Source organism: Triplophysa rosa, linkage group LG23 (genome assembly GCF_024868665.1).
Source record: "Triplophysa rosa linkage group LG23, Trosa_1v2, whole genome shotgun sequence".
Taxonomy (NCBI): domain Eukaryota; kingdom Metazoa; phylum Chordata; class Actinopteri; order Cypriniformes; family Nemacheilidae; genus Triplophysa; species Triplophysa rosa.
In genome coordinates, this window is record NC_079912.1 from 17836583 (window position 1) to 17853362 (window position 16780).

The following is a 16780-nucleotide window of genomic DNA, read 5'->3' on the forward strand; positions in this document are numbered from 1 at the left end:
TAAATTGTCCATCTCACAGTGAAATTAAAATGTATGATGCTGCAAATCCCTTAAAATAATCAAACAATCTATATTAATAATAAAAATAATACACAGAAAAGTATGTACAGTATGTGCAAAAATAACATGCATAATAGTGCTAATGTAATGTCTTAACATAATATTGCTGTGACAATAAGGGTTGTTTGTATTTAAATAGCTCGGATTACACATTTAGTATAATGGGGTCCCTGCTCCATGCATCTGTCATCTAAGGGGTCCTTGCCCCGAAAAACGTTGAAGACCCCTGCGTTACGCTGTTACGGCATCATCTTTGGAAAAACCTTGCGGCCTGAATCACCAAACAACAGTTAACATAACTTTTCACAATGACTCTTGGTTCTGGGCAGCAAAGTCTAGACAAAGCACAAGTGATAGGAACAGAACCATTGGTTTTGAGACAAACCTTTAATATTATGTTGAGGTATAACTGAATGTTTGAGAAACTTTAACTTAAAGAAATAAAAAAAAAAACATACTCAAGTGGACACCAACCTCTGCAACTTGGCAATCTGTTGAATTATTAAATGATAAAAATGCCCATCCTGATCATAAGACATGTTGGAGTCAACGAAATAAAGGCTAACATGAAGAACACACCATGCCTGTTATATTCATTTGATCTACTTGATCAATGTCAACATGGACAAGCTGCTAGTTGTTCTGTATTCTCAAAGGAGGCTGTGGTGTAAAACGACACGCCGTTTCACAGTGTACGAGACTAATGTGCATCATCGGAACATTGAGCGACACCTCAACACGTGGTGTGAGGTGATGCGATTCTTTCCACCTATTTATTAACAAGAGTGATATCAGTGACTGAGAGACAGATGACCTCATAGCATGTGGGATAAATTGAAATCTGCCACCTGATCAAAGCAATCCGTTGCTTTCTCTTCCTCAGTAATGATGGCTGTTGGAATTTAGGGGGGCAATAAGCGGGTATACGAATGGGTAAAACGGCAGCAAACGTGCGCTGTTAAATCACAAACAATGTTCAAAGATGCTGCTCCAAATTAGCTAAGAATATCACTTCACTTAACAAAGCTGGTCTAAATTAAAGGTGCAAAGCTCCTGAAGGAACTTGAGGGGAACGCGAGTTGACCGCATCTCGCGCTCGAATCCAAAAATATTCTCCGGTCTCTGTGACTATTTGTTAAGTCCAGTGATATCAGGAGTAAATCCCCCACCAAAGACCACAGGGTCAAACAGTGCGTGCAACAATGCCTACAGTGGAGGAGGGGGGCATTTATGTCTTATTCTGGGAAAGTTAAAATTGACCTTTGTGATTGTGACAACTGGAAGTGTCGTCTGAGAGAACAGCAAGGAAACAATGTTTACTCAGATGACACCTAATTCAACCTGCACCCGTTTCGTCCCGCCAACAGCCGCTCTACATCTGAAGAATCCGTAGCACAAGGACATGGGGTCCGTGACAACACAACAGGTTTTGTTTTACCTTTTTTAAACTGCCCTAACATAGGTAAAAAAAGGAGTCCGGGGCTGGCGGCAAGGCGGGGTGAGAGGTCAGCCAACTAACGTTCCACAACCATCAGCAGTCCGTAGCGACAGAACTTGTAAACATCACTCGATTAACCCTGGACCCAACCCTACCCCCACTAGCTCCACAGCTGAAGGTCCGTTTTTCACACTGGCCGCCGCACACAGAACTGAAAATAAAACGTAGGCACATCAATCAGGAGCGAGCCCTCAGCATGAAACCCTAAACGCCTATTCCATGGCATGCATCTCATACCAGGGGCGTGCAGGGTTCGCACCAGAACAAATGTTTCTCTGGAAAGGTCAAGGGCCACGGGACATCACTTCACGAGCTCTGGTAAAGGCTGAACGCAAGCGGCTTATGCTAACTGGTCTAGCGGGGGATTTCCCCAAGTTGTCATGTAGCAAAAGAAGCCAAATTGCAGGGGCTTAAACCAGTGTCATTAAATCCCACTTGCAAAAGGAATCGGTCTGCACCGTCAAGTTTTAAAAAAAGAAATCTTAGCTGTTCAAAGTGAGAAACTGTGCTGACCTCCCTTTGCCTTTACAAGTTCTTCTAGTTCATCCAAAAAATAAAACAGGATGCAATAAAACACTATTTTTAATGCCAAACAATGAAATACAATTTTTAAGAAAGACGACGAAAGGCCCAAAATAACTTTGGCAAACTCGAGTGTGGCAAGGTGCTCAGCTGGCCATGGTATCACCTACTATATTTTTAATAAAACAGCAAATAAAACTCACTTAAACTTCCAACCGTTCTAGACTTCAACCCACTTCACAACACCTGCCGGCTGAATTTACACCTCTGTGGCAGGTTAGCACTAAGCTAGCTTCTCAGAAAGCATTAGTTAACTCTATTAAAAGCAGAGTGCCTGTAATTCTCATCCCAAAACAATGAAGGTGCAGACAGCCGGTCATCCATCAGACGACGGAGCCAACCCACCGTCCGACTGACAGGATTTAGTGTTTGACGATCGTAAAACTCAATTGTCAAATTAGACAACGGTTACGATCAACATTCTGCATCTCTGGCACCACTGGAAGACATGAAAGGAAAATTGCCTTTGACTTCTCACCCTCTTAAATTTGAAAATGTTCTCTGACACATCCCTCGGACCCCGGAAGCTGATGCCAAACGGCCGTCATCTCCATAGCGGCTCTGGGAACCTGCATATTTGAACAAGCTGAGAATCATTGGGGGCTTGTCTTGATCCCTTTACCCTAGACCGATCATGAGGCTGAGGAAAGACGAGAAGCTCTGGAGGGCATCTACGTGGAGGCCAAATCAAGCATCTTTATGGCCATGGAAAAAAACTTAAGCCTATCGCTAACATGGTTCTCAACAGCACAAGCTAATAAACGCAGCCACTCAATCAAAATATAAAAATGGCACGAAGTGTACAAATTATGTCTCAAATGTCAGGGTCAATGTAAAGCAAAAAGCAAGTATTTGTTGCGTCTGCGTCCGAACACCCACCCCGCCCCCCCGCGTTTTTAATTTCTCTCTACAGCAACATTTCAGCAACAGTCCGACACCACGCAGGTTGACAGTGGAGAATATGTATCACAATAAGACTAATCAGAGTAATTAGGGCTCTTGAGTCAAGCTGCGTTCCCCAACATGAAAAAAAACGCATATTAATATTCACACATTTGAGTGAAGTGGATTAGAACTGCACAGCTGAAGCTTCACATGCGATCCACGTCACAAACCACAACTAATTCCAGTTGATTCAGCATTCCCTTTCATTTCTCCTATTGTTAAGCAGTTAGCTTTGGATATATCCGTTTATCAAACACTTTTTTGTAGTGAAACCTGCACGTTGAATGATGGGGATACCATAATTATTGGTTCCCCCCAATTTCGAACAATATCCCACACCGCCCAGTAGCGATACGAAAGGGGAGAGGAAAGAACGCAAATGTGTCGCAGTTTGTATTACTACACCCCACTGGCCTTTCAAAGTCTGGTCTCATTAAAGTCAAGTGCAGGTAGCTGGCAATCATGCCAAAGAGGTGGCATATAAGAACAAGAGATCAGTCAAATTGGTTAAAGCACAAAAGAGAACAGAAGCTCATAAGGAGGCGAGTGAAATCAGAGCCAAAGGCCTGAGGAGCTGGCTGACATGAACATGGGTGGAAGCAGTAGCGTAGCCACGAGGGACTTAGACCCCCTCATTTACATGTAAGGCGCCCTCAGATTTTTGATTGCTTAAAATAAAAAATAAGGAATTGTTGATTTCTTACTCTGGTTGATCGACCAATCAGTGCTCCCCGCCTTTTTCAAAGTTATTGGTTTAATTATGTAACGTGTTGTGCGTAGCATCTTTTGTTTAATTTATACGCTATGATGGCAAGTGCATAATATTCTGCTTTTTTATAAATTACAAAAAGATGAGCAAGAAAAAAATGAGGAGACTGCTAAAGATAACGATTTCACTGCATTTGACTTCTTGTAGTGTCAAAGGCTTTTCTGAACAGAAACTTTTCTCACCCTCGAACACTCCGCCTTGCATGTAAAAGGTAAACCAATGGTTTGACTGGTAGCCACCGCTGCGGTTCTTAATCCTGGTCCTCATGACCCCCGGCTCTGCATATTTTGTATATTGTTCAATTTGCCCGTAAGAGCCCTGCGAAGTGGACATAAAGGGCATTGAAGTGCACAAAGCGTGACATGCAAATATCATGATTGCGGTTAAATAACCCTTCAAACTTCCGTAGTAAGTTTTGTCCGAGTGTGAAGACGCTGCAGACTGTCATGTAGCGCAAATTCGTGTTCTGAAGTTAACTTCAGAAGTAAACTTCAGCCGATTTCCTGTGTGCAGGGAGTAGAGAGCCGTGAACACTGTGGAGGGACCATGTCAATCCGACCACAGTTCATTCATGAGGCGCTCTTCTAACGAGCTGGTGATTTAAATCAGCTGTGTTAAACAAGAGAGAGACACAAAATATGCAGAGCGGGGGTTTAAGACCAGGATTAAGAACGTTTGTTTGCTAAAACATTGAAATTTGCTGTATAATATAGGTGTATCATTTTAGTAATGGATAGAAACCTAATGAAATGGCTATATACATATATATAATGGCCCCCTCATCTACTGACAGGCCCCTTCAAAAATAAAATTCTGGCAACGCCACTGGGGTGGAGGACTGGGTTAGACTGCCCTCTAGTGGAAGCATTGGGAAACTGCATGATCACTACAAGCCAAAAAATGTAATGGCCATGATAAATGTCAACAGTTAGGGACAGAGTAGACTTTATTTTTCTAAAACCAATTTAAACTACATAAACTCCTAATTGAGGTGCAATACCTCTACTAAAAAAACCACTTCAAAACAAACTGCAAACAGGTGATTAAAAACTGAAAATAATCTGACCAGTAATAGGACCGAAAAATACACAAAAAAAGATTTACTAGCTTTTAAATTCAGTAACATTACAGGATTTTGTGTATGTGGTGTTGTTGTACTAATATTTTGGCATTGGTTTTTAAATGTACACATTATATAAAACAGGGTGTCACATACCTCTCGTCCTTTATGAGTGACCAGTGCAGCCAAAGGCTTGGCGTAAAAGCGACTGAAGGAAAATCCCAGGCATCCATACATGCTGTTAGCCGTCAGCTTGAGGGCCTTCTGTCTAATATCATACTATGGGAGGACAATTACCATCAGTGCTAGTACGCATACAACCACTTCAAGTAATAGGGCAAACTACAAGATTTATTGTTAACACTTTACAATAAGGTTGCATTTGTAAATAATTAGTGAAAGCAGTAGCTAAAATGAACTAACAACAAATACGTTTACAGCACTTATTAACGTGAGTTAATTTCATTACTTAAAATAAACAAACTAAGACGTTGTCTGTGCTTTTCTAGGATTTTTTTACATTTAAGAAATATCAGCATATCCACGTTTAAGATTGCAGTAAACAAAGCGTCCCCTGCTGTTCAAAACATGTATTGCAATTCATTTAACATCTCAACCGACTTGAATCATGACATATTATAATCGATTTTCAACTGATCAATGTGACACTGTAACTGTTAACATTAGTTAATGCACCATGACAGTAACCAAGACTGACATAGCATTATAATTGCTAAAAAACTATATTGCTCACTGTTAGTTCACGTATTTACTAATGTTAATAAATACAACCTTACTGTAAAGTGTTACCAGTTTATTTAAGATCTAAAATCACATCTGTTATAAATTCAGAAAGGTGCATAGGCCTTGCACACACCTGCATGTAAAGATCAGGATTGAGGTCCTGTTGCTTCATTAGCTGTTTGACCTGACGTCGACGCTCCACCAGTTTTCGAATTTCTTTGGGAAGAATGCCCATCTCCAGACTTTGATCTGGCAACTCGGGAATCTCATTATCATCATCCTCCTGTTACCAAGGGAACAGTTGACAGGATGCTGTAGCTCTCAAAAATGTTACAATTGAGTCACATCTCCGATACATACACAGACATGCCTGTCCCCGCATACCTGAGTTTTCTTGCGCGAGTTGGTAGCACCCCTCTCGACAGTTGTGAAACAGATGTTAAACTCCTGGATGATGGAAGGGTACAAACTGTTGAAGTCCAACAGCAAAATAAACTTGTCATAGAAACCTGGGGATGGAGGACAGAAGAAATGACTTAGAAAGCACAAACATACGGGATGCCAGTGGTGCATGCAAAGTGACTTAGCGCTCACCAACTTTTGGCTCCAACACCAAACCTCCAGCATACGCTGCCTTCTTCCTCACTTTGTTCGACTTGCTTTTTCCAGGATCAATATCATCATCTCTCTAAGAGCACAAATGGAAAAAATAATGAATAAATTAAGGCCAAATATACAGTAGCTTAACTATTGTAATAAATAGAAAGAAAGGACTTCCTACAGGATCTTGTTGTGGCTTCTTGTAGAACTGTTTGTCTGGAACAATGAAGTTCCTCTCATGGAAAGCGTGGAGCAGTAGGAACTCATTCCTCTCCGAACGTCCCCCCATCAAAGTGCGAGACTGTCCAGAACAATCCAAAAAGACATTTACTTTACATCCTCCTCACAAAGGAATCACCAAAAGGCGGTTAAGCAGTAGCTTACCATGATGTTACCAGCGATGTTTGTGATCTGCATTGCCAAAGGGAGCACATTCAGCTCACACATGATTTGCAGGATCAGCTTGGCATCCATCCAGGTGAGCTCCAAAAGGTAGAGAAGGTGAGGGGAGTCACTATTGATAAAAATGGCAAAATAGCTCAAATTAAAACCAGATAAAAAGCACAGAACTTTCCATGGCATGGACTCGGTAGTGACACTACACAGGTAATATCCAACCTAAAGAAGTTCCTGATGTTTTCTGGAGGCACCACCACCCTCTCTGTCTTCAGGATCTGGGCCACCAGCTCAGTCAAGTGATAACTCTTACACCGGATGAGCTCTTTGGCAGAGATCTCAATGTCACACACCAGGCGCCCACAAGTGGCACTCTTCTCCGCAAAGCCGCTGCGACCCTGACATTAAAAACGCGATCCACATGCACAGATGAAAAACAAGGCTTGCAGGATCAAAGCATCATTTGACATGACAAGAGGCAGCACAGAGGTCTTCTCACCCCCAGTTTTGGCATGTTGGCTCTTCTTAGCCTGCCGATCTTGGACCAGTGTGGCACTTTGCACACGGTAATCCTCTGCAGGAGCACTTCCAGGTCAAACCCAAAGATGTCATGACCCTAAAACATCGTAATCGGAAAAATGTGGTGAAACAGGGACAAAAAGCAACATTTCTTCAATGCAACAGGCTAGCTTATTGCACCTACCACCAAAACATCTGGATCAATCTTGTGCATCTTGGCCAAAAAGAAGCCCAATAGTGCACGCTCTGTGCCTGCTATCTCTACTATCCCATTCTGCATAAAACAAACATCAACAATAAGGTTGATTGGGCACAAATTTGTAAAAAAGAAACACTAAAACAAAGCAAACAACTGCTTTGTAAGTTAAATAGCAAACATTTACCTTTTTCCTGACAGCATCTTTAAAGTCATATGGGAAGACACAGTCGTTGGGTTTGCTCACCACTTTAATAAGAAATAATCAGATATGCAAGATATGGAAACTCATTCATGTTTAGTAATCAAGTTGTAATGTTTAAAGAGTACATTCCTCGAGATCATAAAAAATACATTTCATGAAGTGTTTAATTTTGCCGTGTTTGAATGTAAGCAATCTGCCAAGTTGTAAATCCGAAGGTGAACGAATAACAAAGTTATTAGCTTATAAAAAAGGTAATCGACTCTGAATCACGTGAACAAGTCATGACCTGTCCGAATCTTTAACCACAATGTATCTACGTCACTAGAAATAATCCCCGCCTAGGACTGACTGCGAAAACTTAACTCTCTCCTCCCCAAACACTGTACTAGCTCGTTCGTGACGTGTGCATCATGTCTAAGAGAAGCTGTGTTCTATGTAGTGAAACTAAGTCAGTCTTATTTTCACTACCAAAGGAAGAACTTCTGAGGAAAAAATGGTTACTATTTATTTTCCAAACGACACCAAAGGAGTATAAACCGAACGTTTTACTTTGCGCGCGTCATTTTACCGAAGATTGCTTCATCAATCTTGGCGCCTTTACTGCAGGATACATTAAACGTCTTTCCTTAAAAGATGTTGCCATACCAACTTTATTTGGACCTGTAAGCTCCACCGAATCACAACCTGTAAGTGTGACTCTTTATTTTTGTCTTTACTTAAAATTAAATTTGTGTGACGTTATCTCATGTCTGTGTTTAGCTAACGTTACCGTTATTTTTGGGGTTGTTACTGTTTGTTTACCTAACGTTAGCTATAAACTCGTTGCGCTAATGTAAGTGTTCAACCATATTAACTCACATAGTCTTTATTTCAAGAACTGCGTGGTGTACTATAGTTATAATAACATCTGAAGATACGAACACCGTACACTGTATGCCGTGATAACTAACTGTTACAAGAGAAGTGTCTAAAACAGTCCTTTTTCTTACTGGCATCTGTATAAGGATTAAAGAATGATTCGTCAGACTCGGGCTCGAACTGGTAAGGTAAAATCGACGCCATCTCTCTCTATACACTGTTAATATCCAACCACCTGCAAACCGTAATACAGTAGTAATGATAGTCGGTCCATTTGCGACACATGCTGAACGCGTTTGACCAATCACAGCAGACTAGACCATTTGACCAATCACAGCAGACTAGACCATTTGACCAATCACGGCAGACTAGACCATTTGACCAATCACAGCAGACTAGACCATTTGACCAATCACAGCAGACTAGACCATCTGACCAATCACAGCAGACTACACTATCTGACCAATCAGATCAGACTACGCTGGCGGAAAGGCGGAGATTACACAGATGAATCGCGGAACGAATCATTTGAGAGTCAGTCAAGAAGTAAGGTAATAAAAACTGCTTATTATTACGAAATAATAGTATTTTTACATCATGTATGTACATAAACTTGTTGTCGGACACTCCATAAACCAAAATAAGCCCTTAAAAATATTGAGGAATGTACTCTTTAATAATAAAATACCACAATCTATGTGGTCTTGAGAACTCACCACAGAAATGGGTCTGGTAAGGTGGTCGTGGTGGAGCTTTGTCCAGGGCAAAGCTATAATGAATAAGGGCAGCCAGGGAAACAATCTACCCCGGGTAAAACACAAAGTTAGGGTCTGATAATAAACACAACTGAAACTATAAAACATCATTTGTATTTTATAAGACACCTGCAGGCAGATGTTTAAAGTCAAGAGGTCTCTGTGGCAAACTTTAATCCTTGAGGCATTCCCTCCCATTCCTTTTCAATAGTACTACCTCATTCTGGTGAGTCTTTTGGTTCTGCACAGTCTTGAGGCTTATGGACATGACGACCAGGGGAGGAGGTGGCAGGTCTTTAACAATTGAGATCAGATCACACTTCTGCGCTATGGCCTCCACTTTACACCAGCTAATAGGCTGATTGCTCAACTCTAGAGGTGATGGAGAGAGCAAATGTATTAAACCATTACAGCATGTTGAGTTATTTGAATGTTATTGATGAGAAGATCACATGACGTATTACATACGAGGAGTCTTGACATCTAGCCAGCAAGGTCCACAGATCTTCCGGTTAAGCAGCAAGTGCTCCAAGCTGGAGGTGTTGGTGCCAAAAACATGGGAAAACGTTGAGCCTTTCAGCTCAGATGGCAATGAAGGAAGCTCAGCCTGCAGCAACATCCCACAATACATATTTGATTAAAAATAAACTGTCTTCTACAATTGTCTCATTATGACAGTGCCTTCATGTAAAGTATGTCTACTCACAGAGTATCTGACTTCAAGGTACTCGCTCTGTGAGGGAATATCTGGCATTTCAAAGGCATAGCTCTTGGTCACTGGCTGTTGAAACAGGGAGAGATTTGATCATGTTTGTGGTTTCAAACAGACAAAGCATTCCCTTCGAAAATACAGAGAGTACCAATAATTACCTTGGACTTAAATTTCATGATTTTAAACCTCTCAGAAAGACTGTTGAACTCCTGGTACACATCCATCAATCCTACTGGAACTTCTGTCACCTCACCGGTTGCCAGATTTACTTTCTAATTTCACCCCAAATAAACAAATACATAAATGCACAAACGTTGTTTTTTGCATTACAAATTTAAAAAACTGATCAATAATAAACTCAGTAAGGGTGGCCTCACATGTTCTCTGGGCAGAAGATACAATGTCCTCTCAATATTCTTGACAGCAACGCAACAGCTTACGTAAGCTTTTGCAGATTCGATCCACACCTTTCCAAACAGGTACACCACACCTACACAGAGGAAAAAATATACGTTACCAAAAACAATACACTAAAACTAAACTAAAAACTAAACGCCTGTTATGGCAGTTATGTTACAATTTTATCTTTTGTAGCCAGCATGAAAACTTACAGTGACATGTGCAGTTTACACCGGCCTTAATCAGCTCGAATGCAAATGAAGCTGAAAATTGGATGGAAAAGAATTGGATGGACAAAAAACTGACCAGGTTGGTTGTACTGGTCCTCAAAAGCATCCAGCCAGTAGAAACGGAAAACCTTATCTCCATCAGGTCCCTCCACCAGAGGTAAGTGACTGGCATCCACTTGCACTTCCACATGACTTTCGGTGGGGTCGGCCTCCTCCATCTTTTCCCAACCCATACCACCAACCATTCCAGATCTGACAGGGGATAAACAAGACAGTAATGGCATATTATAGTCTCAACTCTGTAACGTCTTTCATCAAATGAATTTCTAAATTCCAAAAAACAGTATAAATAAAGACTATATACACAAACTCAAAGACCTTTGTTGCGCTGACTTACATCAACATCTCATCCTTCGGCTCGGTTTTGGGTTCCACTTTAAGAGTAGGTGTGGCCTCAGGCTCCACATTTACATTCACCGGCTCCACTTCCCGGTTCTCTGCCTCCATGGGTTCATCAAAATCCATCTCATCGAACTCAACTGCCTCTTCTAATTATAAAAGTGAATAACTAATATTAACAACATTTTTGGTTTTACAACAAAACATTACTGTAATATAGAAGTTGGGTAGATAAAGCCTGCCTTTAGGCTCCTCTTTCTTGGGTTTCTTTATCTGTTGTGTGGCAGCTGGTTTACCGGAGGTGGTTTGAGCAGCAGGTCTGGGTGAAAACTCAGCTGGAGGAACCTGTGTCACTGAAGGCCTGGGCTTTGATTTCTGGACTTCAGGTGAATCCTATGAGATGGACAATAAAGGTTTATACAGTGACTATATGTGACAAACCCTAGCTAACCTTAGAGATATAACAAAGCTTAGCGAAGCGGTAACTAGCCATTAAGTGAAAAACTGTAGCTTAAGGAGAACTGACAGTACTTCAATATCTTTTACCGCGATGTCAGAATAAATCAGGAAAAACTACCTTTGGCACCTGTGGTTTAACTGAAAATGGATTCATAGGGGATCCCAAAGTTTTCTTTTTCTTCAAGGTGATTACTGGTGGAGGTGTGAGCACAAGTGGTTTCTGGGGGGAAAAACATTACAATGACCTTCAGCTTAACCTGCAATGACTGATATACTGGAGCTTGCCAATGGCAATGCTGCAGACTCACAACATCTACAGTATGTTTGTTAAAAAGCAGACAAGCAGACATAAACATTTACCTCAGAGTGCAGATCCTGTAGAATATCTCCCAGCAGATCATCTTTGGACAAATCCACATCTTTCTACCATTTGAACAAAACAAAGACACTTTTTACAGGGCAAATTATACACCTATAACAACTGCATCTTACATTTTACACATGCGAGATACACTATTGTTCTAAGAAGTGGATTATGTATGCCGGTACAATTACAAAGTGTGTATTGCATATAGTAAACTAACAGTGATAAAGTCACAGTGTTTCTTACCTCAGCCGGCTTCTTCACATTGCTGTTCATGAACATGTTTTTAATGCTGTTGGGTTTACTGACGGCCATTTTCTTTACATTCTTCTTTGAGTTTCCTGCCTTTCCACCTGCTTTACCTGTTTTGAGAGAAATAAACAGAACATTTGAAGAATAGTGCTCTACACTGCAGAACTCAGAGACACTGGTACTGACTACATCCTTACATGATTTCAGTGATCCATTCACACAATGTTTTCAACCAGCTTCCACTATCGAAACTGATATATTTAGAAACATCCACTTGTGATTGTAACACCTTGTGCTCACTTACCTTTTGTAGCCTTCTCCAGAGCGTCATCATCCAATTCTTCATCAAAGATCTCTCTACCATCCTCCACATAACCCGTCCCATCTGACAAAGGTCACAGACACATTCAGCTAAGAACATTCATTGACATCTCAGCACATACCTAATGCCTACTATAACATAAGAAAAATGATGTAACAGTCAATAAGTAGACTGACCGTCATCAATGATCCAATCATCATCCTGCCTCTCACGCACTAATTTGGAGTATTGTTCTTCATCCACCTCTTCATACACGCTGGTCAAATCCTCCACCTGATCACAACACAACATCAGAAGAGGTGTAATGGAAACAAAGCATAAGTGGTTTCGTGCATAATGAATACACCAACAACTGACTTACCTCATATTTAACCTTTTCTCCTTTCTTGGCTCGTTTAAGCTGCTCCAAAGCCGACTTGCGCCCCACTTTCTCTTTTTTCTCTCGCCTGGAGCGCGAGGAAGCGATGCCACATGTGTCTGATGCATCTAGTGCGAAGATGGAATGGGGTTCAGTCAAATTGAAATGAAAGAATACTTGGAGACCTCTTTAACACACCAGCTTCAACCATGTAACGGTACAATAAAAGGCGGAGGATGACACCCTAAATGAAAGCTCGACTTTATTTGAAAAAAGGCACAGGCAGTTACTATTATTATCATAACATACATTTAAAAGTATCCCAAGGACACCGTTACGGAGCTCTCCGTGACTGAATAGACATCCTGTATTTTAACTACAGGTGCACACAGGAAGTATCGAAATGATAAAGAAATGATAAAAAGACGCATAAAATAACACTGTGGTTAAAGCAACAGAGATAACTTAAATTTCTGTCAGTGTCATGTTGACACTTCATGTTCACGATACAACAAGCCAAAAACTGACCCAAATTTAGATATATTTGCTAAAATATATATCTGCATTAGCTAAAGATATAATTGCACAACTCATAATGCAAAATGAATATACTGTTGTGAGCGAAAACATTTAATACTATTTTGACATTACTATTTTAACGATAACTTAGTCAGCAGGCAACGTACAGCAACACACTGACTGAACTGAATCAGTATTCTGCATGCTAATAACAGTGAGACATGTAAACACGCTTACCGTAATCTCCACCGTCAGTGTCTTTACCGGAATTTGAAACGGGAGCCATTAACTTAAGTTATTAATGTAAGTACTTCGTGTGAGGTAATGTAAGGATTATCTTTCTCTCAGAAGCGCGGATGCAATACAACAGATTCCGCGCCAAAGCGTCTTCCCGGGGAAACTCGAGCGGCGGATATGACGTCTCGACGTCGCCCGTCCAATCTAATCTATTTCAACAAAAATCAGAAGTGTTTTTACACTGAAGTGAAATATGTCATTTGTATTGTTTACTGTCGTTTTAGAAAGTCACTGCTCAGAAGATCCACTGACTGTAAATAAATAATTAAAATAAAAATTGTTGTTTGTCAGATATGTGAAATAAATGAAACAATATAATCATGTACAATTAAACACATTCCAAACCTTATCTTTTCTGTCTGGGTCTGGACCTTACATTATTATTAAAATAAAAAAATACAATTCACAACTTTAAAACTAATGAAATGTTCAGCCGTTGGTGTAGAACTGTTACTGCTGTAAGATTCAACAGTTGTGTTGAATCTTTGAATTTTGTATCGTAAGTCGTCATTTTTTTCAACTATGTGCACTTAAAGAAACTTTTGGCAAAAGGCCTTTTTGGTGATTTTGAACTTAAAAGCTTCGACTCTGGTGGGACTCGAACCCACAACCTTTGAATGACCCCATTCAACCATCTAGAAGTCCAATGCGCTATCCATTGCGCCACAGAGCCGATGGGACGTCCTAAGAGTTTGTTGGTACTCCTTGCAACAGCGCTCCGGGACGTTATGCGCTTTAGTAGTTGTTTTTAGTATTTGGTAGTATTTGGATGACTGATATTTATCTATATCAGTATATATAAAATAGCTTCACAATAAACTCTTCAATATTATTGTTCGATTTTTATTTGATTATTTTACTTTATATTTAGAACCAGTGGGGGCTTTAACTTCGTCTGGGGTCTTTAATTTTGAAATAAACTACTTCCTCCGAGCAAAGCACATGTGAGAATACCACGCAACATGGCTACGTGCCGTATAGAAGACGTGCTTGCTAAGGCTGAGAAAGATGAGTCCGAAAAGCTTAAAAGTATTACAGTTCACAAAGATTTGGATCTGGAATTTGATCCAGGTCATTTACTTGCGTTTGATAAGAACCGGATAGATAGCCGGGAATTTAAAGGAAACAACCGGGAGGATCTTCTTCGGTCTTTGGCAAGAGATAACACGCAACTCCTCATCAACGAGTTATGGAAACTTCCAACAGAGAGAGTTAAAGACGTGATCGTGGCCAAACTCCCAGAGCCGACCACTGCTCTACCCAGAGAAAAGCCTCCTCCTAAACCAAAGCCTCCTACAAAATGGGAACAGTTTGCAAAGCTGAAAGGCATTCAGAAGAAGAAGAAGACCAACTTGGTGTGGGATGAAGTTCACAAGGAATGGAGAAGGCGATGGGGGTACAAACGTGCCAAAGATGACACCAAGGAATGGTTGATCGAGGTGCCAGCGAGTGCAGATCCCAAGGAAGACCAGTTTGCAAAGAAGAACAAGGCCAAGAAGGAGAGGGTGGCGAAAAATGAATTCAACAGACTCAAAAACATTGCCAGAGCTCAGAAGATCAAGGTGCCAGGCATGGGCCTCGCACCCACATCTCGTCAATCGAAATCAGAGCTTGCACAGGCTGCGAGTGTTGCAAAGATATCCACTGCCTCTGTTGGTAAATTTCAGGAGAACCTGGCCAAGGAGAAGACACCCAAAAATACTGGGAAAAGGAGAAAATTCCAACCCGTCATTGGTGACTTTAGTGGCGAGAGGCAAAAACAGCTGGATTTATTGAAACTAATGGGCAGCAAAAAGCCACGTCTTGACGTCACTAAAGCAGTCAATAAACAAATGAGGGAAGAGGACATGGAATCATCTGAAAAGAAAAAGAAAGGACCTGGAAAGAAAGGGCGCAAAGGAAACATGTCTGGTAAAGGAAAAGGTAACGTTAAAGGCAGGCCTGGTGGAAAAGGAAAGGTTCCTAAAGGTAAAGGCCGTAAACCACCCATGAAACAAGGAAGGCGCTAAAACGTAAAGCACTGTGGACTCAAAAACTCATTTAATAAAATACATACATGTAATGTAAGATACCAACCCATGTGACAGAAGTCCCTTAAGGTGCTTTGGTCCTGGACTTGGATTTTACAGTATTCTACAATATGTTCAAGCATATTTTCATGTCAAATACAATATGTTGCTCTTGTTATGTAAAATGTTCACACTTTACAAAATGTACAATTGTCATTGTTGTGCTGAAAGAGAATAATTGAGAAATGATCTCCCTCAGATGTGTAATTTAATTTCACTGTGTTTCATAAAGTGTGTTTACAATAAATTTAAAAGCAGCAGAATCATCTCTGGTATATTTGTTTTTATTATTTGTTACTTTTAATCGGGTACGTTTTAACATTCAGCTACTAAATGCGTTTCTTGAGTTGCACACCCACGAGTTTACCAAGATGTGACTCAATGCAGCCACCTAGAGGTATGTTGATGTATGGCATCTAAACGAATCCAAATGAACCTGTTGTCTGCTTAATCTAATTTAAAGATTTGCTAATATGCTTGGTGTCCTTATTACTACTTTCTTTCTTAAATTCTGCTGTGAAGATGTGAAATAATAAATTATGTCTCACCATAAACTACTTTGATAAGTGATCATTTAAAAGTAAAAGCCATCATTTTTTCCTGTGCATGGTATACTGTAATATATTCGATGGGAATACCCCCACCCATCCACCCAATGTAAAACAAGACACCATGGCCCGGTTTCACAGACACGGTTTAGCTTAAGCCAGGACTATGCCTTAGTTGAATTAAGATATTTATGTCGCTTTTATAAAAATGCCTTTGAAGAATACACTACTGGTCTGCATCTTGAGACAAAACTATGGCACTGATATATTTGAAGATATTTCTGGGCCAGTTATATTCAGTTAAGACAGGTCACGCATTCATTTTAGTCTAGGACTAGCCTTAAGCCTTGTCTGTGAAACCGGGCCCATATGTTCAAAATATCGATGCGTCTTGCAAAGTTGGTGGGTCTTTCTAAACAAATGAATATCCCGATCTTCACTCATTTGATGGATGGTGTTTGACTGCTGACACCAGTCCAGATCAGCTGGGAGGTTTGGGGAGGGTGCCCATCTGTTGACTGATGTCAGGCTTGTAAAGCATTATTAGCCAAACAATACCACGCCAATGGGCAGAATGTAGGGCACATTTATGCCAAAATCAATTAGTACTGCTGAACCGAGAACGCGTGTTGTGTATTTATATTACAATATTAACGTAAAACGAA

General features: G+C 40.6%; 2 protein-coding genes and 1 non-coding gene across 3 annotated transcripts in view; 1 reads left to right on the forward strand and 2 right to left on the reverse strand.

Annotated features, from left to right (window-relative positions):
- The window catches only part of pola1 (polymerase (DNA directed), alpha 1), a 46212-nt gene extending 32611 nt beyond the window's left edge, over nucleotides 1-13601 (reverse strand). The window contains exons 1-26 of the mRNA XM_057322961.1: nucleotides 13439-13601; nucleotides 12686-12810; nucleotides 12501-12597; nucleotides 12307-12387; nucleotides 11997-12112; nucleotides 11747-11809; nucleotides 11505-11606; nucleotides 11170-11320; nucleotides 10926-11076; nucleotides 10605-10780; nucleotides 10277-10389; nucleotides 10058-10171; nucleotides 9894-9968; nucleotides 9656-9794; nucleotides 9405-9559; nucleotides 9149-9233; nucleotides 7557-7618; nucleotides 7358-7447; nucleotides 7154-7270; nucleotides 6877-7052; nucleotides 6643-6772; nucleotides 6440-6559; nucleotides 6253-6346; nucleotides 6043-6167; nucleotides 5792-5941; nucleotides 5071-5193 (exon numbers count right to left, since the gene is read on the reverse strand). Of these exons, the coding sequence (XP_057178944.1) occupies nucleotides 5071-5193; nucleotides 5792-5941; nucleotides 6043-6167; nucleotides 6253-6346; nucleotides 6440-6559; nucleotides 6643-6772; nucleotides 6877-7052; nucleotides 7154-7270; nucleotides 7358-7447; nucleotides 7557-7618; nucleotides 9149-9233; nucleotides 9405-9559; nucleotides 9656-9794; nucleotides 9894-9968; nucleotides 10058-10171; nucleotides 10277-10389; nucleotides 10605-10780; nucleotides 10926-11076; nucleotides 11170-11320; nucleotides 11505-11606; nucleotides 11747-11809; nucleotides 11997-12112; nucleotides 12307-12387; nucleotides 12501-12597; nucleotides 12686-12810; nucleotides 13439-13487 (2979 nt within the window). The 5' untranslated portion in view covers nucleotides 13488-13601. The remainder of the gene's footprint in view (nucleotides 1-5070; nucleotides 5194-5791; nucleotides 5942-6042; nucleotides 6168-6252; nucleotides 6347-6439; nucleotides 6560-6642; nucleotides 6773-6876; nucleotides 7053-7153; nucleotides 7271-7357; nucleotides 7448-7556; nucleotides 7619-9148; nucleotides 9234-9404; nucleotides 9560-9655; nucleotides 9795-9893; nucleotides 9969-10057; nucleotides 10172-10276; nucleotides 10390-10604; nucleotides 10781-10925; nucleotides 11077-11169; nucleotides 11321-11504; nucleotides 11607-11746; nucleotides 11810-11996; nucleotides 12113-12306; nucleotides 12388-12500; nucleotides 12598-12685; nucleotides 12811-13438) is intronic.
- Nucleotides 13602-14081: 480 nt separating this feature from the next.
- On the reverse strand, nucleotides 14082-14171 carry trnar-ucu (transfer RNA arginine (anticodon UCU)). The gene is given in 2 exon segments: nucleotides 14082-14117; nucleotides 14135-14171. It is a non-coding gene; the product is annotated as a tRNA-Arg (tRNA).
- A 247-nt stretch (nucleotides 14172-14418) lies between these two features.
- Nucleotides 14419-16121, forward strand: rrs1 (ribosome biogenesis regulator 1 homolog). Its single transcript, XM_057322672.1, has one exon. It carries the CDS (start codon nucleotides 14461-14463, stop codon nucleotides 15505-15507), a length of 1047 nt encoding a protein of 348 aa, XP_057178655.1. The 5' UTR covers nucleotides 14419-14460; the 3' UTR covers nucleotides 15508-16121.
- The last annotated feature ends 659 nt before the right edge of the window (nucleotides 16122-16780 follow it).

Bases quoted from the DNA above. Each gene is read 5' to 3' on its own strand.
- rrs1 (XM_057322672.1), top strand. From the start codon at position 14,461: ATGGCTACGTGCCGTATAGAAGACGTGCTTGCTAAGGCTGAGAAAGAT.